The sequence below is a fragment of the Corythoichthys intestinalis genome, chromosome 2, assembly GCF_030265065.1.
Source record: "Corythoichthys intestinalis isolate RoL2023-P3 chromosome 2, ASM3026506v1, whole genome shotgun sequence".
Taxonomy (NCBI): domain Eukaryota; kingdom Metazoa; phylum Chordata; class Actinopteri; order Syngnathiformes; family Syngnathidae; genus Corythoichthys; species Corythoichthys intestinalis.
Genome location: NC_080396.1, coordinates 45,845,134 through 45,872,767, shown reverse-complemented (window position 1 = coordinate 45,872,767; position 27,634 = coordinate 45,845,134). Strand labels below are relative to the sequence as shown.

Sequence of the window (27,634 nt, the reverse complement as noted above, 5' to 3'; positions counted from 1 at the left end):
TCACCTATTGTTTCCACCTGTTCCACATTACCTTGTGTGTGTATATAATGCCCTAGTTCCCCTTGTCTTGTGCAGAAGTGTATTTCATGTAAGGTTAGTCACGTCAGCCTCTCGCCATAGCCATCATAGTATTTCTGTACATTGTCCTCCTTTTGGAGCGCTTTATGTTTTTGCCTTACCTCCCGTTTGGAGCGCTTTGTGCTTGAAACCTTATTTTGTCTCTAGTCATCCTAACTCATTCCTCCGTTGGAGCGCTTTTTGTTTGTGCTTTTTCTCATCCCCGCATGTCAGCGGAAGAACCTGTGTTTTCAAAATAAATTTTTGCCTGAACCTCCGCAGCTGAGTCCGCCTCGTCATCTCGGCCTGACAGAACACTTCTGCCAGAAATGGACCCAGCGGAGTCTCCCAATTTGTTTGCCACGATCAGAGAGCAATCGGCTCGTCTCACCCACCAGGAGGACTTTCAAGCCACAATGGCTGCACAGCTGGTCCAAATGAACAATCAGCTGATGGAGCTCACAGCCCGGCTGCTCCCAGCACAACCAGCTTCAGTTTCCAATACCCCTCCTGCTTCTTCCTCCCTGGTTCCTGGAAGAGGACCAAGATTGGCGCCACCAGCGCGATTCTGCGGGGACCCAGGTACTAGCCAAGCTTTCGTCACGGAATGCGGTATGCACTTTGACTATTCCCCCCATGAGTTCACGACTGACCGTTCTCGTATTGCCTTCATGGTGTCCCACATGTCGGGACGGGCCCGAGCCTGGGCCATGGCTGAGTGGGAGCGTGATTCGTGTTCGTGCCACAACTTGTCCTCATTCATAGATGCACTAAAGACCACTTTCGACCCAGTGTGCTCCGAAAGAGACCGAGCAAGAGAGCTAGAGTTAGTCACTTCAGCCTCTCGCCATAGCCATCATAGTTATTCTGTACATTTTCCTCCTTTTGGAGCGCTTTGTTTTTGCCTTAACCTTCGTTTGGAGCGCTTCGTGTTTGAAACCTTATTTTGTCTCTAGTCATCCTAACTCATTCCTCCGTTGGAGCGCTTTTTGTTTGTGCTTTTTCTCATCCCCGCATGTCAGCGGAAGAACTTGTGTTTTCAAAATAAATTTTTGCCTGAACCTCCGCAGCTGAGTCCGCCTCGTCATCTCGGCCTTACAACACTATGTTTCCGAGTCATCAACATGTTGTGCCCCTCCTGCCCCAAAAGTCAAACTTCGCCTATGGCAGCTATACAGGTTTATCGTATATTGAGCAGGAATAAATATGTAAGCAGGTAGCAGAATGGATGTAATGGAGGTTATTAAATAATGAACCAAAAGAGATGCAGCATGTACAGTATGTTCATCCAACATCAACAAAACACAAAGATAGAAATCTGAAAGAGTTTTTGTTATTCAGTTGCTTGCAGTGGCGATTGCTCGTAGACTGCAAAGGGAAACTCAACTTCCCCTAAACTGTCAAAAAATAAGTAATTAAATGTATACTGTTGTGTGTACATGCCATTTACTAAATATAATATTACAACACGCTCATTTTTTGTTCAGAATTAGCTTCTTATCACTGGTTACGATGCGACTTGCTTTTCATTCATATGCACAGGTTCACAGTCCTTTAGACAGTGAAGAGTGCGCTGAGTCTCCAGACTTTAGAGTACATTGTTACTTCAGCAAAATAAGATAAGTCATTGGATAAAGACTGGGTTTATCCCGCTAATAATATGCTCTGCGTCTGTGGGGGTCCATGGGCAGTGGGCGGGGCTCGGCTGGCCTGGACTACGCACTTTATGTGTGATGATTGTCTGAGGCTGAATCCCTTTTTGATTGACAGCGAAATGAGCGATATTTTGTTGAAAACGTCCGCGGTAGCACTTTTCAATTTGCATTCTGTTGTTCTGAGGTGAACTGGAGACTTATCATCTACTAATCATCCAAACAGCACTTTCTTTGTTAAAAACGACTAGCGAAAAATTGTGTGTCTATTTCTATTTTTTTGTAGCTGCTTGCAATTGGAGACTGACTTCTATTACTCTGCACTTTCTGTTCCTACCAAACAGGTGCCACTGGGCCCCTCCACTGTCAAAAAGCACTCACAGATGGGCACACTTTGAGATTTCCCTCAATGAAAGACCAGCATCCACCACTGGTTGCTTGCTACTTTTGTAAATACTGTATCTCCAATATGCTCACCTCATGTGTGTGGAACTGCTCCTTGACCTCCTCCACATTGTTTGAGATGGCGGGCTGGGACTGGAGCCCATCTTCAGCTGATAGCAGCCATGTCAGAACCTTGACATTCGAAGTTGGGGGGGGGACAATTAAAAGAAACAACAGGTAGGCCTATCATCTTTATTTTGCATACCTCCTCCAGAGCCGCTTGGTAACCCTCCAGACTGGTGGAGCCGGGGGGCAAAGGACTGAGACCTCGCTGCAGCTCCTCTTGGCTGGGACTCAGAAACTAGAGAGTGAAGCAGGCAGGTGGCAGAAGGTGCCAGGAATGATGAGGATACAGTAGGATGATCAAAGAGGGGCAGACAGAGCAGGGACACAACAGGGAAGAGAAAAGAGACATTTTGAATTACAAATTGTATTTCACTCAGAAATGGCAGGTGCTAGGGCTAAGCTGAAATACTAAAAGTGTAAGGGGAGCACTTTAACAGTAATAGCTTACCCATCATGCATGAGACACACTTTCCTTTAAAGTAAGAATCTAGGTGATTGTGCAGAAATCAGTGCTCATCAACTATGACCTGAAGATGCCATAAAATGCCTTTTGCAACAGATAAATGGGAATCATGTCTTCAGCAACTCTTAATGCAACTGACTATGATTGCCAAACAATACAAAAAAGGTTAATGCATATCCTGTCTGTTTCTTAGTTGAAACTAAATCCGCTAGCTGCTTTGTGCAACAAAACGATAAATTTGCAGCTCTGACTGCTTTCGTAATTAAGCTCCTCTCATCTTGTAAAATGTTTCATTTTAAAAACGTTTATTTCCCACACATTTTGACTGAGGAACAAAATAACCCTAAACATTAGAGATGATAAATGTCTTTGTACGTGATCAAATTTACAAATTCACCAGGGGAATGAGATGATTATTCATAATAATCATCATAATCCACTCGCTATTTCAATCATTCACAAGCCTGCCATTGCACAGAAAGGCTGTAACAAACGTGGTGTGATATAAAAGTTATCTATTTATTTTTAAATGCTCAAACTGCTCAACAAAAATGACTTGGTGCTAATAATTCACAATTTTCTGGAAGTAGTAGCAGTTATTTTACTTTTACAGCACATTACATCCATCTGCTAAGAAATGCACTTATTTCGCTCTCTTCCCATGAACATAAAAATAACTTTTTGAACTATTGAAAATTTACTGTTTAGTTAATTCTTAGTTCTTCATTTAAAAAAACAAAACAATAAAATACTGAGCAAATTAGCATACATAATTCTCTTAGATTGTTACCCAGTAAATATACCATTGTTTTAGTGATAGGCTCATCCTTTAAAGAACCCATTGACCATATCGGGCCTACTACTAGCAGTAGAGTGGCTGTACAGTACATCTGAACAAACATAAACACCAAAAATATGTCGACATAGACTTTGATGAACATTGATACACAGCAAAATAAAAACATAGACAGATGGACATTCAGTATGAGGCGTTAGCATGGTGAGACACGGACCTGATCAGTAAAGCGCCTCCTCTTTTGCTCAGGAGATGTGACATAGGCCGCCTGGGTGTAGGCATAGCTTTTATAGCGAGGCTGAGGAGAGGGACTCTGTACTCGGCCCTGAGCCACACTCACCGTGATCTGAGAGCCAGACAGAGGGCACAGTTGGAAGAATACACGACAGCAAAGGCAGAGAGGTGGAAGGACACGCAACACAAAAAGCACATTAGAAAGGAGGGGAGGTGCAAGACAGAAGACAAAAGACAAAGAAAAGTACACAAAAAAGAAAAACGGATGTGAATATCAACTCTGCTCCCATCTGAATGTCAAGGTAATTATAAGAGAAAATGAACAGAAAATAAAACATCAGGAAAGTGGTTTCTGTAATTCATGTTGACTGCTTGTGCAAAGTGACAATAAATAATAATTTAGCTGACAATAGGGATATGTGTATTCCTTACTACAAATATAGCTTTTTTTTCTCAAAAAATGATTTTTTCTATGAATGAAGCTAAACCATAAAGTACAGAAATATCAGTGAAGATTTTGAGCTCTGTATATTTTTAGCAGGTTGCTTTGAACATGAAAGCCCACTTTTTGAAGGCATGAGGCCTGGTTCAACTTTGTGTTTTAGGCAGAAAAGGACGAGTGTTTATACTTGTAGTACCAGAAAAACTGCAAAATATCATATAAACTTTTCTTTAAAATTTCAGAAAACAAAGGGTGTCTTAAATAATGTATGCCTTTGTGGACCGGAATGTACAGTGTATCACAAAAGTGAGTACACCTCTCGCATTTCTGCAGTTATTTAAGTATATCTTTTCATGGGACAACACTGACAAAATGACACTATGACACAATGAAAAGCAGTCTGTGTGCAGCTTATATGATAGAGTTAATTTATTTTCCCCTCAAATTAACTCAAAATATAGCAATTAATATCTAAACCCCTGGCAACAAAAGTGATTACACCCCTTAGAAACTACGTACATCCTTAAATGTCCAAATTGAGTACTGCTTGTCATTTTCCCTCCAAAATGTCATGTAACTCGTTACAGGAGTGCTGTCAGCATTGCTGCAGAGATTGAAGAGGTGGGGGTTCAGCCTGTTAGTGCTCAGACCATAAGCCGCACTCTATATCCAATTGTTGTGCATGGCTGTCACCCTAGGAGGAATCCTCTATACCCCTATCTGAAGATGGTACACAAGAAAGCCCGCAAACAGTTTGCTGAAGACATGTCAACAAAGCACATGGATTACTGGAACCATGTCCTATGGTCTGATGAGACAGGCGGGCTTTCTAAAAAGAGTGCTGGTTTTCTTTGAGGTGCAGGGAGGCCGCCGATTCTCGACCTGAAACGTTTGTTCTACGGGTCGGATTGCTCAGCAGTTGCCTGGTTTCTCCCAGTGCATTTGACTGCATGCACAAAATTGCTTTTCTGGTAATCTTTGTAGTGCACCAAGAGTTACCAGGTTTTAAATTTGTGTTACAGAGTTTCTCGTGTAGACCCGATACACACTCTACGACAATTTTGTGTCCAGTCTCTAACAAGATGTACTAATAAATGAATAAATACTACAAGTAAATGATGGCATCACAAGTTTTGAGCACCCCCATTTTCCTCTCCATCCTCTTTCTCATACCCTCTGGGTTGGCTAGTTCATTATCAGATCTTTTTTTATCACTCTGAAAACCCAGTCTTTTACTTCCTCCTGTGTGTAATTATCATTTATTTAGGCAAGGATCAAATTCATTCTGTATACAGGATTTTGTCACAAATGTTGTAATTTTGTTGTTTGATTGTTCGTTTCTTCACCTTAAAATTGTTCACCCATCAAAACATGAATATTTTCAAATACAATCGTGCCTTAGAACTCAGACACAATTACTGTACTTCGTGCCATAGCTGCTGTAGCTATTCCAGTGTTTGTGACTACAACTGTTGTAACAGTATGATCGCTGTCAAAGGTTTTGAGACACTTCCGCATTCAGTAGAATGAGAAAGTGTCTCAAAATTCTTGACTGCGGGTGTACAATTATTTTGATTTGAGAGTTCTGGTCCACACTGTACCATTTGTGTGCCCTCCTTTGTATTTTGTTTTGCAATGCAAGCTAATGACAGGTCATTAGCAAACCAGTTGAAGGCTATTAAAGGAAGCAAACAGAGTAACACAAATCAACACTCATATTTGAGTCATCCAATGTTTAATGGAATGTAAAAGTATCCCCTCACATAACATTAACTCATATTTTTCTGACAGTTAAGGCCATTGAGTGTTTTTGGTCATTTACTTTAGATGCAGAAGGCTATACCAGAGATCATTTGTAAGTTCATAGCACATGCTAATCAAGCTGTCATCAAATTTGTATTGTGAGCTTTTATTGGACTGTTACTGTTATGTGGAAAGTTGGAGGCAAAATAGCACAAACAAGTTCTATTTCATCACTAATTAGAGACACTGAATGAACATATCTACATTTACTCAATGTCTTGCCAAGAGATTGCTGAGATAATGATACACTTACACTGCTGGCTAATAACAAGCTGGGGACAGGAGGCAATTTGCTATGCTTAATTGAACTAATTCCAGCCAACACTACATGATTAGCTCTTCATATATGTTTTGCCTCCTCATGTGGCTTTTTGAGGTTTTAGTTTGAAAAGACAGCATTAGGATTTAAGAGGACTCACGTTATAAGTCTGGATGTGTCCACGTACTTCTAGTCATAGTTTGGGGGTGTTTCAATACCATGATAATAGGAGATGAATGTCAGAACCCATGTGGATGATTATACTAGTCCTTCTCATAAAATTAGCATATTGTGATAAAGTTCATTATTTTCTTTAATGTACTGATAAACATTAGACTTTCATATATTTTAGACTCATTACACACAACTGAAGTAGTTCAAGCCTTTTAGTGTTTTAATATTGATGATTTTGGCAAAAAAGTCAAGAAAAATCAAAAATCCCTATTTCAAAAAGTTAGCATATCATGAAAAGGTACTCTAAAGAAGCTACTAACCTAATCATCTGAATCAACGAATTAACTCAAAATCCCTGCGAAAGATTCCTGAGGCTTTTAAAAACTCCCAGACTGGCTCATTACTCAAAACCGCAATCATGGGCAAGACTGCCGACCTGACTGCTGTCCAGAAGACCATCATTGACACCCTCAAGCAGGAAGCTAAGACACAAAAAGACATTTCTGAGCGAATAGGCTGTTCCCAGAGTGCTGTATCAAGGCACCTCAGTGAGAAGTCTGTGGGAAGGAAAAAGTGTGGCAGGAAACGCTGCACAACCAGAAGAGGTGACCGCACCCTGAAAAAGATTGTGGAGAAGGGCTGATTCCAGACCTTGGGGGACCTGCAGAAACAGTGGACTGAGTCTGGAGTAGAAACATCCAGAGCCACCGTGCACAGGCATGTGCTGGAAATGGGCTACAGGTGCCTCATTCCCCAGGTCAAGCCACTTTTGAACCTGAAACAGTGGCAGAAGCGCCTAACTGGGCTGCAGAGAAGCAGCACTGGACTGTTGCTTAGTGGTCCAACGTTCTTTTTTTAGATGAAAGCAAATTTTGCATGTCATTCATAAATCAAGGTGCCAGAGTTTGGAGGAAGACTGGGGAGAAGGAAATGCCAAAATATCTGAAGTCCAGTGTCAAGTACCCATAGTCAGTGATGGTCTGGGGTGCCATGTCAGCTGCTGGTGTTGGTCTACTGTGTTTTATCAAGGGCAGGGTCAATGCAGCTAGCTATCGGGAGATTTTGGAGCACTTCGTACTTCTATCTACTGAAAACTTTATGGAGATGAAGATTTCATTTTTCTGCATGACCTGGCACCAGCTCACAGTGCCAAAACCACTGGTAAATGGATTACTGACCATGGCATTACTGTGCTTAATTGGCCTGCCAACTCTCCTGACCTCAACCCCATAGAGAATCTGTGGGATATTGTGAGGACAAAGTTGAGAGACACCAGACCCAACACTGTGGATGAGCTTAAGGCCGCTATCGAAACATCCTGGGCCTCCATAACACCTCAGCAGTGCCACAGGCTGATTGCCTCCATGCCACGCCGCATTGAAGCAGTCATTTCTGCAAAAGGATTCCCGACTAAGTATTGAGTGCATAGCTGATATAATTAATTGAAGGTTGACTTTTTTTGTATTAAAAAACAATTGTTTGTATTGGTGGGAGGAAAAATTAACTAATTTTTTGAGATAGGGATTTTGTTTTTTCTTGACTTTTTTGCCAAAATCATCAATATTAAAACAATAAAAGGCTTGAACTACTTCAGTTGTGTGTAATGAATCTAAAATAAATGAAAGTCTAATGTTTATCAGTACATTACAAAAAATAAGGAACTTTATCACAATATGCTAATTTTTTGAGAAGGACTAGTACTATATCTAGAAATGGTTAATGAAATTCATTCCAAATTTTTCTACCATGTTTTTAGTCTTAATCCTAATGCTTTAAAAAAACAAAAAGAGTTTGCATTCCTTCTCATACAATGGACTATTCTATCGGATTTCAAACTTCTTTAGAGAAAATTTAAACCAAGACATCACTCATCACAGTGGCTCATAAACGGGACAAAGGCAAGATGAATATAAACAGTACTTGTCAAAACTACTGAATGTTTCAGGTCATACCGAATGTGTATAGCTATCAACAGCATTAGCCAGACATTTTTGCCAGCCGCAGTAGCATTGCTGTCAGTGTCAGCCGAGGTGGTAGAGACTAAGTAGTGTGGCACGAGCAATACTTTTCTTCACGAAAAACAATGAACAGGAAATACAATCTAGCGTTACAGCTCTAAATTCCATAGATTACGATTTCCATGCTTCTCTTCAGCTTGTCTATTACTGTACATATACTTAACAAAATTGAAAATGCTGTATTGACGAGAGGTTTCATGTCGAGATTGATTTAGTTATATAACTATTGTATGTAACAACCAAAGTTGTCAGAAAATCCACGAGCATATTAAACGTCCCAACGTTTCTGTTTGCACCTCTGGAGTTAAATCTCACACCTCACTAACCTTGTACACATTGTTGCCTGCTGTCCGTCTTTCCTCTTCACTTGCCACACTTTGTCTCTGATTGCTATTTCAAGCTGGATCAGATGGTTCTACTGCCATATTTTTAAGATGCCTAATTCTCCTTGTTTAATTTTATTTTTACAGTATACTGTACTTCGGCTACGGTTGGCAATAAATAGCTTCAAGCAATTTTTAAAAAAGTAATTCTTTTCAATCTGTCAACCCGCAATTCAAAGTGAATTTACTTCATTGCCATCATACAGCACTCATATGTTAATTTTTTGCTTGCAAGTTCAAGCAGAGCAATTGTCCTAATCATCGGTCACATTTCGGGAAAACTCGTAAGTCAGGGTACTTGCACTGTCTCTAAAAGCATCAAGGTGTTGCAAAACGAAAACCTGACTAAACAGTTTCATAACCCTTAATATCTAAAGTCAGGGTCCAGCACACATCCCAGGTGCTGATGCAGGGATGCTGTGATAGCTTCGGTCTGATGATGACACATTGTATGAGGGGGGAGGACAGATAATAGAAACTCTTGATTTTTTTTTCTTTGTTCCTCCTCCCTTTCCGGGAAATTGTCTGCGCCGGCTTTTCATGTCTGCACTCGAGATCTTAATTCACCATACAGGCTCTCAGAGTTGACACCTTTTTTCCTCTGCAAGAGATTGCACGGAGGGCTGATGCAGCCATTAAACTGAGCGGTAATAATATTACCAGCCATTACTTCAAGGAAGTGCTCTCAATCCCATCGTGATTCGGTGCGATAGGAGGACACTGACCTCAGCATTACTGAACAGTAAAGGTCACAAGGCTGTGAATCTAATTTTCCATTGGAAATTTGATCTCGGCCTCACACCATGGTGGCGTCTCTATACTGAGATTATTTCTCAATTTGCAGTTCATTTATATTCCGATGCTCCTGAGACACTCAATCTTTACGGGTATACAAAGGGAAACTAAATATGGAATCAATCACAGCTTTACATGATAACAACTCCTTCTTTCCCAGGAAACACATACTAATTTATGAGTTTGTGTGTGGTCAGAGGTGACTAATGTTGGACCTGAGAGGGTGTCTGGGTCACCACCTCCATTCTAACTCATGACCAAGATTTCTGATTAGCTTTGTCCTAGCTCAAACTCTTCCATAATGAATTCAAACAAGACAGCTAAACGGTTGTTCAGTTGACACTGACATCTGCAACACCTGCTTTGTAAGTTCTTACAGGAGCAGATACAAGAACAACACACTTATAAGGAAATTTGATTTTTATCTACTAGTGCCTATATGAGAACTATAGTAGATAGGAAAATGGTAAAAATGCTCCTACACTTGTATAGCGCTTTGATACATTACTTAAAAAGATACTTCACGCTTTTATTTCATCGACTATCGCACTTCCGATCGGCCTCCTCCTAGCTCTCTCTCCAAGAACAATTATCGCTTTGAGATATCAGTCAATATGTCAGCTCAGAAGTACTTCCAGTGTCACAGAGAAAATACCTAGAAACAATTCATATTCATAGGCATTTAGCTGGTAGTATCACTACTTAGCTTACCATAAATGCTTTCACTTTTACCAAGTACCAAGTGACCTCAATCCACTGCCATTTAAATGCTGAACAAAGCCATGATCTTAAGAACTGATAATCAGCCACTAGATGTAGCAACACCAAAAAAAATAATTGATTGAGATATGTTCAACTCCAAAATCGTTTAAGTATTCCTTTAATGCACAATATTAAGTATTTATTTAGTTTTACTGTTAAAATGTCATATTTTTTGTTTGGTTGGTTTCATCACAGATTTGTGATACCAATGAGACCTGGGCATACGTCCCTTTCGGACTACTGACTGTGATTAATGAAGATGAGAAAAATAAGACGTAAACCTTTAGTTCATTAGCAAGTGAGCTTTAAACTGTGTTTTAGCTTGATTTGTTATTTTAATGATGTCACGTGTGTCTATTAGTGGCCATTGATCGAAACCTTTCAAAGTGCGGACTGGTGTACGCCAGGGTTGTGTGCTAGAGCCGGTTCTGTTCAACATCTTTCTTCTATGCGTGACACAGTTGCTCCAAGAGAGGATTGAGAAGAACAGTGGTGTTACTATAGATTACCGACTTGATGGAAATCTCTTCAACATCAGAAGGCTCCAAGCAGTCACAAAAATAAGATTAGAACAAGTCATCGAACTCCAAGTATGCAGACGACTGTGCAGTTGTGGCCCACACACCCAAAGCACTGAAAGCTGTTTTCTCAGCTGCTGCAAGTGCCTATAGTATACTGAGCCTCTCTGTTAATGTGGCAAAGACTGAGGTTATATGTCAATGGGCATCCACTCCTCCATGTCCTCCACGAACCTTCACCATCTCCAATAAGCCACTTGCAGTAGTGGACTCGTTTAAATATCTGGGCAGCTTCCTCTCTAATGATTGCGGTATCGACAGAGAGATACAAAACTGGATCAAACAGGCATCAGCATCTTTTGGCGGACTCGGGAGAAAAGTCATCCAAAACTAAGATCTTAGGCTCCACACTAAGACCGCTTTTTATCGATACCATTCCGATACCACTCTGTTAGCAAAAAAAAAATATATATATATATAAATATATATATATATATATGTATATATGTACGTATAAGGGATACAACGATACAGTTAAGTCATGGTTTGGTACGATTTTCGATACAATTCAATACATTTAATGCTCTGAAACAGAAAATACAACTGTTATTATTATTATTAGGGCCCGAGCACTAAGCGTGCGAAGGCCCTATTGTTTTGCAAAGGATTATTATTATTATTATTATTATTATTATTATTATTATTAGGGCCCGAGCACTAGACGTGCGAAGGCCCTATTGTAATGCAAAGGATTATTATTATTATTATTATTATTATTATTATTCTTTCTTCATGGCAAATGAAAATGGCCAATTTGGAGGCCTGAACATGCACGAAAAGTCACCAAAATTTGCACATACGTGCAGATTCGCGTAAATTTCGATAATCTTGCGTCGTTTTGAAAAAATTTCAAAAAATGGCTCAGTGGCGCCCCCTTGACCCTTAAAATTTTCAAAAAGGCCTCTCCTCTCAGGTTTTCAACGTAGAGCAATGAAATTTGGGGAGTAGATACCTTATGCCTAACTGTTCAAAAAAGCCTCTTGCACCCATATTCCAAATCCAACAGGAAATCGGGTATTTTGGATCGAATGTGAAATTTTTTCGGTTCACAGTTGGAGTTTACGTTTGGAGGCTTGAACATGCACGAAAACTCACCAAAATTTGCACATACATTCAACTTTGCGTAAATTTTGATAATCTACAAAAAAATTTAACAAAATGGCTCAGTGGCGCCCCCTTGAAATTTTCAAAAAGGCCTCTCCTATTAGGTTTTTTCAACGTAGAACAATGAAATTTAGTGAGTCGATACATTGTACAAAACTGCTCCAAAAAGTCTCTTGCCCCCATATTCCAAACCCAACAGGAAGCTGGAAATTTTGGGTCAAATGCGAAATTTTATCGATTTACATTTGAGACCTTGTCGCTGAAGGATAAAGTTGGATCGTCTTCAAAATTGGTCAGACTATTCAGGAGACCTATGAGATCTTAAGTTTTCAAAATGGTGTGTTTTCATTCAAGGGTCTGGCCTGGGCGTGGTCCCAAAGTCGGCCATTTTTAGGCAAAATACCAAATTCAGAAAATGATTAAAAACTCCGTGATCCAACGTTCAATCTTTTTCATTTTTAGCATGTTTATGAGATATCCCAGCCTGAACACGACTGCATTGAAATATTACCCATTAGGCCTGGCGCCCCTAGTGGAAACAGGAAATGGCCTTCTTTACGAGACAGGCTCCTCCTCCAAGGGAAAAAAATCTATTGACCTCAAACCTGTTTCAGGGGAGCCTCAAGACATGTGTTCAGGTGCCTGATGAAAAATATTGAGGTTTCGTTGAAGCGGAGAGGTCCAAACTGGAAGTGAAAATGACCGTCAACAATTTGTCTCGCCAAAAACTTTGAACAGTCATAACTCGGCAGATATGCAACATATCTGCGCCAAACTTTCCGTGTTTGTTGAGAGTCATACCCTGAAGGTTCTTGTAGGGGTCATTTGCATCAACTCTACAGTGCCAACTAGTGGCGACAGAAAGAAGTTTTAAAAAAGGCCTTTCCTGTTGGGTTTTTTCAACGTAGAGCAATGAAATTTGGGGAGTAGATACCTTATGCCTAACTGCTCAAAAAAGCCTCTTGCACCCATATTCCAAATCCAACAGAAAATCGGGTATTTTGGATCAAATGTGAAATTTCTGTCCATTTCTAGTACAGTTTACATTTGGAGGCCTGGACATGCACGAAAACTCACCAAATTTTGCACATACATGCGGCTTTGTGTGGATTTCGATAATCTTGCAACGTTACAAAAAAATGTAAAAAAATGGCTCAGTGGCGCCCCCTTGAATTTTTAAAAATGCCCTTTGCTTTGATGTTTTTCAACGTAGAGCGATGAAATTTGGGGAGTGGATACGTTGTCCAGAGACGCTTCAAAAAGTCTGCAGCACCCATATTCCAAACCCAACAGGAAATCGGATATTTTGGATTGAATGTTGAAAAACATAGCATTTTGGGCGAAAACCAGCATGCACGTTTCAGACCATTGCGCCGAGCCAGTACGTTGGATCTTCCTCAAAATTGGTGTACGTCTTCATGAGACATATGAGATATTAAGTTGTGAAAATGGTGAGTTTTCGTCCATGGGCCTAACCTGGGCGGGGTACCAAAGTCGGGTGTTTTTTTGGCAACGCGCCAATTTCAGTAAATGATTAATAACTTCCTGATACAAGGTCCAATCTTTTTCATATTTGGCATGCGTGTAAGGTGTCTTAACCTGAACACGACTGCATTGAAATATTTTCCATTAGGCCTGGCGCCCCCTTGTGGGAAGAGGAAACACCCATTTTTACGAGAAAGGCTCCTCCTCCTGGTGAAAAACATCAATTGACCTCAAACCTGCATCAGGGGAGCCTTAAGACATGTCTTTAGGTATATGATGAAAAATATTGAGTTTTCGTTGATGTAGCAGTACCCAAACAGGAAAGTGAAAAGACCCTCGGCATTTTGTCACAAAATGGCCAATTTCCAGGTCTGAACATGCTCGAAAACTCACCTAAATTTGCACATACATGCGGCTTCATGTAAATTTCATGAATTTAGCAACATTGCCAAAAGATGTAATAAAATGGCTCAGTGGCGCCCCCTTCAATTTTTAAAAAAGGCCTGTCCTATTAGTTTTTTTCGACGTAGAGTGATGAAATTTGGGGAGTGGATACGTTGTGCAAAACTGCTCCAAAAAGTCTCTTGCACCCATATTCCAAACCCAACAGGAAATCGGGTATTAGGGATTGAATCTTGCACAACATGGCATTTTTGTCTAAAACCAGCATGCACGTTTGACACCATTACGCCGAGGCAGTAAGTTGAATGCTCCTCAAAATTGGTCAGACTATTATTGACACATATGAGATGTTAGGTTATCAAAATGGTGACATTTCATTCACGGCCCTTTCCTGGCCAGGGGAGCAAATGTGTCTTATTTTTGACAATACAATTCAGTAAATGACTATAAGTCGCGGTTTTTTTCATATTTTGCTTTGGGGTGCGACTTATACTCAGCAGCGACTTATGTGTGAAATTATTAACACATTATGATAAAATTTCCCATGTTATTTTGGTGTTTTGGACTAATGGTTTTGTAAACTTGTTAGCATGCTATAGTTATCTGAATAACTCTTAATAGCTATGGCCACGTTCGCGTTCTGCCTTTGGCAATGTATGTTCAATTGTATAATTGACTTTTTTAAATTGAAATGGATGCATTTAGTTTGTGGCGCTTTCACGCCCACCTGGGAGCGCACTCGCACTTGTTTACGTGAAGAAGAGCGCTCGCACACCAGAAGAAGACAGACAGCTACGTAGCTTTGAGTGAGTGAGTGAGTGAGTGAGTGAGTGAGTGAGTGAGTGAGTGAGTGAGTGAGTGAGTGAGTGAGTGAGTGAGTGAGTGAGTGAGTGAGTGAGTGAGTGAGTGAGTGAGTGAGTGAGTGAGTGAGTGAGTGAGTGAGTGAGTGGGCGAGTTAGCGAGAGGGAAAGACGGCTGCGAAGCTACGTTCATTGTTTATGCTTTTAAAATATCTCTACAGAGGCAACGCCTGCGTGTATCATCTATTCTGTTGTTGTTGTGTGTTTTCCACCCGCGAGCGGACACTTACAGCCAGTTGTGTGGTTGTTTGAATGGTGTGCTAATGCTAGCGAACGCATGCTAATCTGTTATGTTATTGCTGCAATAGTACCTAATTATCATTTATTTACGTTGATGTGAACCTGTTTGCTATCGAGGACCAAATTGATTCAACAAATTATGCGGACGTCCAGCATTGTCTTTTTGGAGTTCGCTGTATATAGCCAGGACCGAGCGGTAGCGTCCTGGTGAGGACAGTATATTCGCATTTCGTTGTTTATGCACTGTACACTGTAGATTTATTCAGCATGTTGTTCTCTATTGTATTTTTATATTAAACTGCCTTTCAAGATGACATATCTGTTCTATGTGTTGGATTTTATCAAGTAAATTTCCCCCAAAATTGCGACTTATACTCCGGTAAGACTTATATATGTTTTTTTTCTCTTTGTTGGGCATTTTCTGGCTTGTGCGACTTATACTCAGGTGCGACTTGTAGTCCGAAAAATACGGTAATAACTTCCTGATTGAAGGTGCAATCTTTTTCATATTTGGCATGAATGTGAAGTATTTCAGCCTGCACATGACTTTATTGAAATATTACTCATTACGCCTGGCGCCCCCTAGTGGGAACAGGAAACACACTTTTAATTAAATAGAAAGGCTCCTGCTTCTCAGGGTCAAAAATCAATTGACCTCAAACCTGAATCAGCGGAGCCTTAAGACATGTGTTCAGGTGCCTGATCAACAATTTTGTTTCGTTAAAGCAGAGGGGTCCAAAAGGAAAGTCATAATGACCGTGTTCAAGTGCCTAATAAACAATTTTGTTTTGTTAAAGCAGAGGGGTCCCATAGGAAAGTCATAATGACCGTCGCCATTTTCTCTCCCCACTAATTCTGAACATTCAGACATGCAATATATCTGCCTGGATATCTGTCTGTTGTCGACTGCCACCGCCCCGACCTGCCTGCCCTTCGACTTTGTTTGACGTCCGAGTTGCGCCATACGCGAGGGCCCGTTCAGTCCTGCTTGCAGGGCTAGTTAGGGCCCGAGCACTAGGCGTGCGAAGGCCCTATTGTAATGCAAAGGATTATTATTATTATTATTATTATTATTCTTCTTTCTTCATGGCAAATGAAAATGGCCAATTTGGAGGCCTGAACATGCACGAAAAGTCACCAAAATTTGCACATACGTGCAGATTCGCGTAAAATTTGATAATCTAGCGTCGTTTTGAAAAAATTTCAAAAAATGGCTCAGTGGCGCCCCCTTGACCCTTAAAATTTTCAAAAAGGCCTCTCCTCTCAGGTTTTCAACGTAGAGCGATGAAATTTGGGGAGTAGATACCTTATGCCTAACTGTTCAAAAAAGCCTCTTGCACCCATATTCCAAATCCGACAGGAAATCGGATATTTTGGATCAAATGTGAAATTTTTTCGGTTCACAGTTGGAGTTTACGTTTGGAGGCCTGAACATGCACGAAAACTCACCAAAATTTGCACATACATGCAACTTTGCGTAAATTTTGATAATCTACAAAAAAATTTAACAAAATCGCTCAGTGGCGCCCCCTTGAAATTTTCAAAAAGGCCTGTCCTATTAGGTTTTTTCAACGTAGAATGATGAAATTTGGTGAGTCGATACATTGTGTAAAACTGCTCCAAAAAGTCTCTTGCACCCATATTCCAAACCCAACAGGAAGCCGGAAATTTTGGATCAAATGTGAAATTTTATCGATTTACATTTGAGACCTTGTCGCTGAAGAAAATAGTTGGATCGTCTTCAAAATTGGTCAGACTATTCAGGAGACATATGAGATCTTAAGTTTTCAAAATGGTGAGTTTTCACTCAAGGGTCTGACCTGGGCGTGGTCCCAAAGTCGGCCATTTTTGGGCAAAATACCAAATTCAGAATATGATTAAAAACTCGGTGATACAACGTTCAATCTTTTTCATTTCTAGCATGTATATGAGATATCCCAGCCTGAACACGACTGCATTGAAATATTACCCATTAGGCCTGGCGCCCCCTAGTGGAAACAGGAAATGGCCTTCTTTACGAGACAGGCTCCTCCTCCAAGGGAAAAAAATCTATTGACCTCAAACCTGTTTCAGGGGAGCCTCAAGACATGTGTTCAGGTCCCTGATGAAAAATATTGAGGTTTCGTTGAAGCGGAGAGGTCCAAACTGGAAGTGAAAATGACCGTCAACAATTTGTCTCGCCAAAAATTTTGAACAGTCATAACTCGGCAGATATGCAACATATCTGCGCCAAACTTTCCGTGTTTGTTGAGAGTCATACCCTGAAGGTTTTTGTAGGGGTCATTTGCATCAACTCTACAGTGCCCACTAGTGGCGACAGAAAGAAGTTTTAAAAAAGGCCTTTCCTATTGGGTTTTTTCAACATAGAGCAAGGAAATTTGGGGAGTAGATACCTTATGCAAAACTGCTCCAAAAAGTCTCTTGCACCCATATTCCAAATCCAACAGGAAATCGGGTATTTTGGCTCGAATGTGAAATTTTCATGGGTTCACAGTAAGAGTTTACATTTGGAGGCTTGAATATGCATAAAAACTCACCAAAATTTGCACATACATGCGGCTTTGGATAACGTTCGATAATCTTGCAACGTTACGAAACAATTTAACAAAATGGCTCAGTGGCGCCCCCTTGAAATTTTCAAAAAGGCCTCTCCATTTAGGTTTTTCTAACATAGAGTGATGAAATTTGGAGAGTCAAAACTTTGTGCAAAACTGCTCCAAAAAGTCTCTTGCACACACATTCCAAATCCTACAGGAAATCGGGTATTTTGGATTGAATGTGAACTTTTTATCGATTTACAGTGTGCACATTTTACACCTTGGCACCTAGGGAATTAGTTTGATCATTCTCAAAATTGGTGAGACTGTTCATGAGGCATATGAAATCTTAAGTTATAAAAATGGTGTGTTTTCATTCACGGGCCTGACCTGGGCGGGGCGCCAAATTCTTCCATTTTTTCGCCAAAACACCGAATTCGGAAAATGACTGATAACTCCCTCATACAACGTTCAATCTATTTTAAATCTGGCATGTGTGTGAGGTATACCAGCCTGAGCAGGACTGGATTGAAAATTTACCATTTGTGCCTGGCGCCTCCTAGTGGGAACAGGAAATGCCCTTTTTTACGGGACACACTCCTCCTCTAAAGGGAAAAAATCAATCTACCTCAAACCTGCATAAGGGAAACCTTAAGACCTGTGTTCAGGTGCCTGATGAAAAATATTGAAGTTTCGTTGAAGCGGAGGGGTCCAAACAGGAAAGTGAAAATGACTGTCAACAATTTTTCTCTCCAAAAACTTTGAACAGTCATAACTCGGCAGATATACAAGATATCTGCGCCAAACTTCCCGTGCTTGTTGAGAGTCATACCCTGAAGGGCCTTGTAGGGGTCATTTGCATCAACCCTACAGCGCCAACTAGTGGCGATAGAAAGTCACTCGTTTTTCCAAAACATGTCCAGTTCTTTTCATGTTGGTCATTGTAGTTTCAAGACCTATTAAAATACTTTTTTACGGCCCATGTCCACGTGTCTCTGTCTGTTGCCGTGACGACCCTTTGTTCGCCATTTAAAGGAAATATTTTTTTTCAGAGACTCAGGGAGCTTATGGAGCCACAATAGTTGGCACACTTGGTCGAATTGGCCCAGTTAGAAGATTAATTTTGGTTTTGAATAAGGGCTTGGCTGCACAGCTCAGTAGTGGCTCCTTTTTTGTAGTACTCTTTCCAATAGTGGTTTTTATCTCTTGGGTGTGGGAATGTAAATAGGCGACTTTCGAGCATGTTAGGTTCTAATGAGATGATTAGAGAGGAGGATCTGCCACCACCCTGACCTGCACACAGTCCGAGTTGCGTGACGTCCGAGTTGCGCTAGATTGCGAGGGCCCGTTCAGTCCTGCTTGCAGGCCTAGTTATTATTATTATTATTATTCTTTTTTCAGGGCAAATGAAAATGGCCAATTTGGAGGCCTGAACATGCACGAAAAGTCACCAAAATTTGCACAAACGTGCGGCTTTGCGTAAATTTCGATAATCTTGTGTCGTTTTGAAAAAATGTCAAAAAATGGCTCAGTGGCGCCCCCTTGACCCTTAAAATTTTCAAAAAGGCCTCTCCTCTCAGGTTTTCAACGTAGAGCAATGAAATTTGGGGAGTAGATACCTTATGCCTAACTGTTCAAAAAAGCCTCTTGCACCCATATTCCAAATCCAACAGGAAATCGGATATTTTGGATCAAATGTGAAATTTTTATCGGTTCACAGTTTGAGTTTACATTTGGAGGCCTGAACATGCACGAAAACTCACCAAAATTTGCACATACATGCAAATTTGCGTAAATTTTGATAATCTACAAAAAAATTTAACAAAATGGCTCAGTGGCGCCCCCTTGAAATTTTCAAAAAGGCCTTTCCTATTAGGTTTTTTCAACGTAGAACGATGAAATTTGGCAAGTCGATACATTGTGCAAAACTGCTCCAAAAAGTCTCTTGCACCCATATTCCAAACCCAACAGGAAGCCGGAAATTTTGGATCAAATGTGAAATTTTATCGATTTACATTTGAGACCTTGTCGCTGAAGAAAATAGTTGGATAGTCTTCAAAATTGGTCAGACTATTCAGGAGACATATGAGATCTTAAGTTTTCAAAATGGTGAGTTTTCACTCAAGGGTCTGACCTGGGCGTGGTCCCAAAGTCGGCCATTTTTGGGAAAAATACCAAATTCAGAAAATGATTAAAAACTCCGTGATACAACGTTCAATCTTTTTCATTTCTAGCATGTATATGAGATATCCCAGCCTGAACACGACTGCATTGAAATATTACCCATTAGGCCTGGCGCCCCCTAGTGGGAACAGGAAATGGCCTTCTTTACGAGACAGGCTCCTCCTCCAAGGGAAAAAAATCTATTGACCTCAAACCTGTTTCAGGGGAGCCTCAAGACATGTGTTCAGGTCCCTGATGAAAAATATTGAGGTTTCGTTGAAGCGGAGAGGTCCAAACTGGAAGTGAAAATGACCGTCAACAATTTGTCTCGCCAAAAATTTTGAACAGTCATAACTCGGCAGATATGCAACATATCTGCGCCAAACTTTCCGTGTTTGTTGAGAGTCATACCCTGAAGGTTCTTGTAGGGGTCATTTGCATCAACTCTACAGTGCCAACTAGTGGCGACAGAAAGAAGTTTTAAAAAAGGCCTTTCCTATTGGGTTTTTTCAACATAGAGCAAGGAAATTTGGGGAGTAGATACCTTATGCAAAACTGCTCCAAAAAGTCTCTTGCACCCATATTCCAGATCCAACAGGAAATCGGGTATTTTGGATCGAATGTGAAATTTTCATGGGTTCACAGTAAGAGTTTACATTTGGAGGCTTGAATATGCATAAAAACTCACCAAAATTTGCACATACATGCGGCTTTGGATAACGTTCGATAATCTTGCAACGTTACGAAACAATTTAAGAAAATGGCTCAGTGGCGCCCCCTTGAAATTTTCAAAAAGGCCTCTCCATTTAGGTTTTTCTAACATAGAGTGATGAAATTTGGAGAGTCAAAACTTTGTGCAAAACTGCTCCAAAAAGTCTCTTGCACACACATTCCAAATCCTACAGGAAATCGGGTATTTTGGATTGAATGTGAACTTTTTATCGATTTACAGTGTGCACATTTTACACCTTGACACCTAGGGAATTAGTTTGATCATTCTCAAAATTGGCGAGACTGTTCATGAGGCATATGAAATCTTAAGTTATAAAAATGGTGTGTTTTCATTCACGGGCCTGACCTGGGCGGGGCGCCAAATTCTTCCATTTTTTCGCCAAAACACCAAATTCGGAAAATGACTGATAACACCCTCATACAATGTTAAATCTATTTTAAATCTGGCATGTGTGTGAGGTATACCAGCCTGAGCAGGACTGGATTGAAAATTTACCATTTGTGCCTGGCGCCTCCTAGTGGAAACAGGAAATGCCCTTTTTTACGGGACACACTCCTCCTCTAAAGGGAAAAAACCAATCTACCTCAAACCTGCATAAGGGAAGCCTTAAGACCTGTCTTCAGGTGCCTGATGAAAAATATTGAAGTTTCGTTGAAGCGGAGGGGTCCAAACAGGAAAGTGAAAATGACTGTCAACAATTTTTCTCTCCAAAAACTTTGAACAATCATAACTCGGCAGATATAGAACATATCTGCGCCAAACTTCCCGTGCTTGTTGAGAGTCATACCCTGAAGGAACTTGTAGGGGTCATTTGCATCAACCCTACAGCGCCAACTAGTGGCGATAGGAAGTCACTCGTTTTTCCAAAACATGTCCAGTTCTTTTCATGTTGGTCATTGTAGTTTCAAGACCTATTAAAATACTTTTTTACGGCCCATGTCCACGTGTCTCTGTCTGTTGCCGTGACGACCCTTTGTTCGCCATTTAAAGGAAATATTTTTTTTCAGAGACTCAGGCAGCTTATAGAGCCACAATATTTGGCACACTTGGTCGAATTGGCCCAGTTAGAAGATTAATTTTAGTTTTGAATAAGGGCTTGGCTGCACAGCTCAGTAGTGGCTCCTTTTTTGTAGTACTCTCTCCAATAGGGGTTTTTATCTCTTGGGTGTGGGAATGTAATTAGGCGACTTTCGAGCATGTTAGGTTCTAATGAGATGATTAGAGAGGAGGATCTGCCACCACCCTGACCTGCACACAGTCCGACTTGCGTGACGTCCGAGTTGCGCTAGATTGCGAGGGCCCGTTCAGTCCTGCTTGCAGGCCTAGTTAGGGCCCGAGCACTAGGCGTGCGAAGGCCCTATTGTAATGCAAAGGATTATTATTATTATTATTATTATTATTCTTCTTTCTTCATGGCAAATGAAAATGGCCAATTTGGAGGCCTGAACATGCACGAAAAGTCACCAAAATTTGCACATACGTGCAGATTCGCGTAAATTTCGATAATCTTGCGTCGTTTTGAAAAAATGTCAAAAAATGGCTCAGTGGCGCCCCCTTGACCCTTAAAATTTTCAAAAAGGCCTCTCCTCTCAGGTTTTCAACGTAGAGCAATGAAATTTGGGGAGTAGATACCTTATACCTAACTGCTCAAAAAAGCCTCTTGCACCCATATTCCAAATCCAACAGGAAATCGGTTATTTTGGATCGAATCTGAAATTTTTTCGGTTCACAGTTGGAGTTCACATTTGGAGGCTTGAACATGCACGAAAACTCACCAAAATGTGCACATATGTTCAACTTTGCGTAAATTTTGATAATCTTTGAAAAAAATTAACAAAAAGGCTCAGTGGCGCCCCCTTGAAATTTTCAAAAAGGCCTGTCCTATTAGGTTTTTTCAACGTAGAATGATGAAATTTGGTGAGTCGATACATTGTGTAAAACTGCTCCAAAAAGTCTCTTGCACCTATATTCCAAATCCAACAGGAAGTCGGAAATTTTGGATCAAATGCGAAATTTTATCGATTTACATTTGAGACCTTGTCGCTGAAGAAAATAGTTGGATCGTCTTCAAAATTGGTCAGACTATTCAGGAGACATATGAGATCTTAAGTTTTCAAAATGGTGAGTTTTCATCCAAGGGTCTGACCTGGGCGTGGTCCCAAAGTCGGCCATTTTTGGGCAAAATACCAAATTCAGAAAATGATTAAAAACTCCGTGATACAACGTTCAATCTTTTTCATTTCTAGCATGTATATGAGATATCCCAGCCTGAACACGACTGCATTGAAATATTACTCATTAGGCCTGGCGCCCCCTAGTGGGAACAGGAAATGGCCTTCTTTACGAGACAGGCTCCTCCTCCAAGGGAAAAAAATCTATTGACTTCAAACCTGTTTCAGGGGAGCCTCAAGACATGTGTTCAGGTGCCTGATGAAAAATATTGAGGTTTCGTTGAAGCGGAGAGGTCCAAACTGGAAGTGAAAATGACCGTCAACAATTTGTCTCGCCAAAAACTTTGAACAGTCATAACTCGGCAGATATGCAACATATCTGCGCCAAACTTTCCGTGTTTGTTGAGAGTCATACCCTGAAGGTTCTTGTAGGGGTCATTTGCATCAACTCTACAGTGCCAACTAGTGGCGACAGAAAGAAGTTTTAAAAAAGGCCTTTCCTATTGGGTTTTTTCAACATAGAGCGAGGAAATTTGGGGAGTAGATACCTTATGCAAAACTGCTCCAAAAAGTCTCTTGCACCCGTATTCCAAATCCAACAGGAAATCGGGTATTTTGGATCAAATGTGAAATTTTTATCGGTTCACAGTAGGAGTTTACATTTGGAGGCTTGAACATGCACGAAAACTCACAAAAATTTCGACATACATGCGGCTTTGCATAACGTTCAATAATCTTGCAACGTTACGAAAACATGTAAAAAAATGGCTCACTGGCGCCCCCTTGAAATTTTCAAAAAGGCCTCTCCATTTAGGTTTTTCTAACATAGAGTGATGAAATTTGGAGAGTCAAAACTTTGTGCAAAACTGCTCCAAAAAGTCTCTTGCACACACATTCCAAATCCTACAGGAAATCGGGTATTTTGGATTGAATGTGAACTTTTTATCGATTTACAGTGTGCACATTTTACACCTTGGCACCTAGGGAATTAGTTTGATCATTCTCAAAATTAGTGAGACTGTTCATGAGGCATATGAAATCTTAAGTTATAAAAATGGTGTGTTTTCATTCATGGGCCTGACCTGGGCGGGGCGCCAAACTCTTCCATTTTTTCGCCAAAAACCGAATTCGGAAAATGACTGATAACTCCCTCATACAACGTTCAATCTATTTTAAATCTGGCATGTGTGTGAGGTATACCAGCCTGAGCAGGACTGGATTGAAAATTTACCATTTGTGCCTGGCGCCTCCTAGTGGGAACAGGAAATGCCCTTTTTTACGGGACACACTCCTCCTCTAAAGGGAAAAAAATCAATCTACCTCAAACCTGCATAAGGGAAACCTTAAGACCTGTCTTCAGGTGCCTGATGAAAAATATTGAAGTTTCGTTGAAGCGGAGGGGTCCAAACAGGAAAGTGAAAATGACTGTCAACAATTTTTCTCTCCAAAAACTTTGAACAGTCATAACTCGGCAGATATACAAGATATCTGCGCCAAACTTCCCGTGCTTGTTGAGAGTCATACCCTGAAGGGCCTTGTAGGGGTCATTTGCATCAACCCTACAGCGCCAACTAGTGGCGATAGAAAGTCACTCGTTTTTCCAAAACATGTCCAGTTCTTTTCATGTTGGTCATTGTAGTTTCAAGACCTATTAAAATACTTTTTTACGGCCCATGTCCACGTGTCTCTGTCTGTTGCCGTGACGACCCTTTGTTCGCCATTTAAAGGAAATATTTTTTTTCAGAGACTCAGGGAGCTTATAGAGCCACAATAGTTGGCACACTTGGTCGAATTGGCCGAGTTAGAAGATTAATTTTGGTTTTGAATAAGGGCTTGGCTGCACAGCTCAGTAGTGGCTCCTTTTTTGTAGTACTCTCTCCAATAGGGGTTTTTATCTCTTGGGTGTGGGAATGTAAATAGGCGACTTTCGAGCATGTTAGGTTCTAATGAGATGATTAAAGAGGAGGATCTGCCACCACCCTGACCTGCACACAGTCCGAGTTGCGTGACGTCCGAGTTGCGCTAGATTGCGAGGGCCCGTTCAGTCCTGCTTGCAGGCCTAGTTATTATTATTATTATTATTCTTTTTTCAGGGCAAATGAAAATGGCCAATTTGGAGGCCTGAACATGCACGAAAAGTCACCAAAATTTGCACATACGTGCGGCTTTGCGTAAATTTCGATAATCTTGTGTCGTTTTGAAAAAATGTCAAAAAATGGCTCAGTGGCGCCCCCTTGACCCTTAAAATTTTCAAAAAGGCCTCTCCTCTCAGGTTTTCAACGTAGAGCGATAAAATTTGGGGAGTAGATACCTTATGCCTAACTGTTCAAAAAAGCCTCTTGCACCCATATTCCAAATCCAACAGGAAATCGGATATTTTGGATCAAATGTGAAATTTTTATCGGTTCACAGTTGGAGTTTACATTTGGAGGCCTGAACATGCACGAAAACTCACCAAAATTTGCACATACATGCAACTTTGCGTAAATTTTGATAATCTACAAAAAAATTTAACAAAATGGCTCAGTGGCGCCCCCTTGAAATTTTCAAAAAGGCCTTTCCTATTAGGTTTTTTCAACGTAGAACGATGAAATTTGGCAAGTCGATACATTGTGCAAAACTGCTCCAAAAAGTCTCTTGCACCCATATTCCAAACCCAACAGGAAGCCGGAAATTTTGGATCAAATGTGAAATTTTATCGATTTACATTTGAGACCTTGTCGCTGAAGAAAATAGTTGGATCGTCTTCAAAATTGGTCAGACTATTCAGGAGACATATGAGATCTTAAGTTTTCAAAATGGTGAGTTTTCACTCAAGGGTCTGACCTGGGCGTGGTCCCAAAGTCGGCCATTTTTGGGCAAAATACCAAATTCAGAAAATGATTAAAAACTCCGTGATACAACGTTCAATCTTTTTCATTTCTAGCATGTATATGAGATATCCCAGCCTGAACACGACTGCATTGAAATATTACCCATTAGGCCTGGCGCCCCCTAGTGGGAACAGGAAATGGCCTTCTTTACGAGACAGGCTCCTCCTCCAAGGGAAAAAAATCTATTGACCTCAAACCTGTTTCAGGGGAGCCTCAAGACATGTGTTCAGGTCCCTGATGAAAAATATTGAGGTTTCGTTGAAGCGGAGAGGTCCAAACTGGAAGTGAAAATGACCGTCAACAATTTGTCTCGCCAAAAATTTTGAACAGTCATAACTCGGCAGATATGCAACATATCTGCGCCAAACTTTCCATGTTTGTTGAGAGTCATACCCTGAAGGTTCTTGTAGGGGTCATTTGCATCAACTCTACAGTGCCAACTAGTGGCGACAGAAAGAAGTTTTAAAAAAGGCCTTTCCTATTGGGTTTTTTCAACATAGAGCAAGGAAATTTGGGGAGTAGATACCTTATGCAAAACTGCTCCAAAAAGTCTCTTGCACCCATATTCCAAATCCAACAGGAAATCGGGTATTTTGGATCGAATGTGAAATTTTCATGGGTTCACAGTAAGAGTTTACATTTGGAGGCTTGAATATGCATAAAAACTCACCAAAATTTGCACATACATGCGGCTTTGGATAACGTTCGATAATCTTGCAACGTTACGAAACAATTTAAGAAAATGGCTCAGTGGCGCCCCCTTGAAATTTTCAAAAAGGCCTCTCCATTTAGGTTTTTCTAACATAGAGTGATGAAATTTGGAGAGTCAAAACTTTGTGCAAAACTTCTCCAAAAAGTCTCTTGCACACACATTCCAAATCCTACAGGAAATCGGGTATTTTGGATTGAATGTGAACTTTTTATCGATTTACAGTGTGCACATTTTACACCTTGGCACCTAGGGAATTAGTTTGATCATTCTCAAAATTGGCGAGACTGTTCATGAGGCATATGAAATCTTAAGTTATAAAAATGGTGTGTTTTCATTCACGGGCCTGACCTGGGCGGGGCGCCAAATTCTTCCATTTTTTCGGCAAAACACCGAATTCGGAAAATGACTGATAACTCCCTCATACAACGTTCAATCTATTTTAAATCTGGCATGTGTGTGAGGTATACCAGCCTGAGCAGGACTGGATTGAAAATTTACCATTTGTGCCTGGCGCCTCCTAGTGGGAACAGGAAATGCCCTTTTTTACGGGACACACTCCTCCTCTAAAGGGAAAAAATCAATCTACCTCAAACCTGCATAAGGGAAACCTTAAGACCTGTCTTCAGGTGCCTGATGAAAAATATTGAAGTTTCGTTGAAGCGGAGGGGTCCAAACAGGAAAGTGAAAATGACTGTCAACAATTTTTCTCTCCAAAAACTTTGAACACTCATAACTCGGCAGATATACAAGATATCTGCGCCAAACTTCCCGTGCTTGTTGAGAGTCATACCCTGAAGGGCCTTGTAGGGGTCATTTGCATCAACCCTACAGCGCCAACTAGTGGCGATAGAAAGTCACTCGTTTCTCCAAAACATGTCCAGTTCTTTTCATGTTGGTCATTGTAGTTTCAAGACCTATTAAAATACTTTTTTACGGCCCATGTCCACGTGTCTCTGTCTGTTGCCGTGACGACCCTTTGTTCGCCATTTAAAGGAAATATTTTTTTTTAAGAGACTCAGGGAGCTTATAGAGCCACAATAGTTGGCACACTTGGTCGAATTGGCCCAGTTAGAAGATTAATTTTGGTTTTGAATAAGGGCTTGGCTGCACAGCTCAGTAGTGGCTCCTTTTTTGTAGTACTCTCTCCAATAGGGGTTTTTATCTCTTGGGTGTGGGAATGTAAATAGGCGACTTTCGAGCATGTTAGGTTCTAATGAGATGATTAGAGAGGAGGATCTGCCACCACCCTGACCTGCACACAGTCCGACTTGCGTGACGTCCGAGTTGCGCTAGATTGCGAGGGCCCGTTCAGTCCTGCTTGCAGGCCTAGTTAGGGCCCGAGCACTAGACGTGCGAAGGCCCTATTGTTTTGCAAAGGATTATTTTTTTATTTATTTTTTTTTTTATTTTTTTTTTTCAGGGCAAATG

The 27,634-nt window shown here is 40.8% G+C and overlaps 1 protein-coding gene across 7 annotated transcripts in view; it reads right to left on the bottom strand.

Moving 5' to 3' along the window:
• The window catches only part of dmd (dystrophin), a 283,797-nt gene that overhangs the window by 158,750 nt on the left and 97,413 nt on the right, over nt 1-27,634 (bottom strand). For all 7 annotated transcript variants that reach the window (XM_057829994.1, XM_057829988.1, XM_057829990.1 and 4 more), the window contains exons 10-12: nt 3,696-3,824; nt 2,359-2,454; nt 2,187-2,285 (exon numbers count right to left, since the gene is read on the bottom strand). In XM_057829994.1, coding sequence (XP_057685977.1) covers nt 2,187-2,285; nt 2,359-2,454; nt 3,696-3,824 — 324 coding nt within the window. The remainder of the gene's footprint in view (nt 1-2,186; nt 2,286-2,358; nt 2,455-3,695; nt 3,825-27,634) is intronic.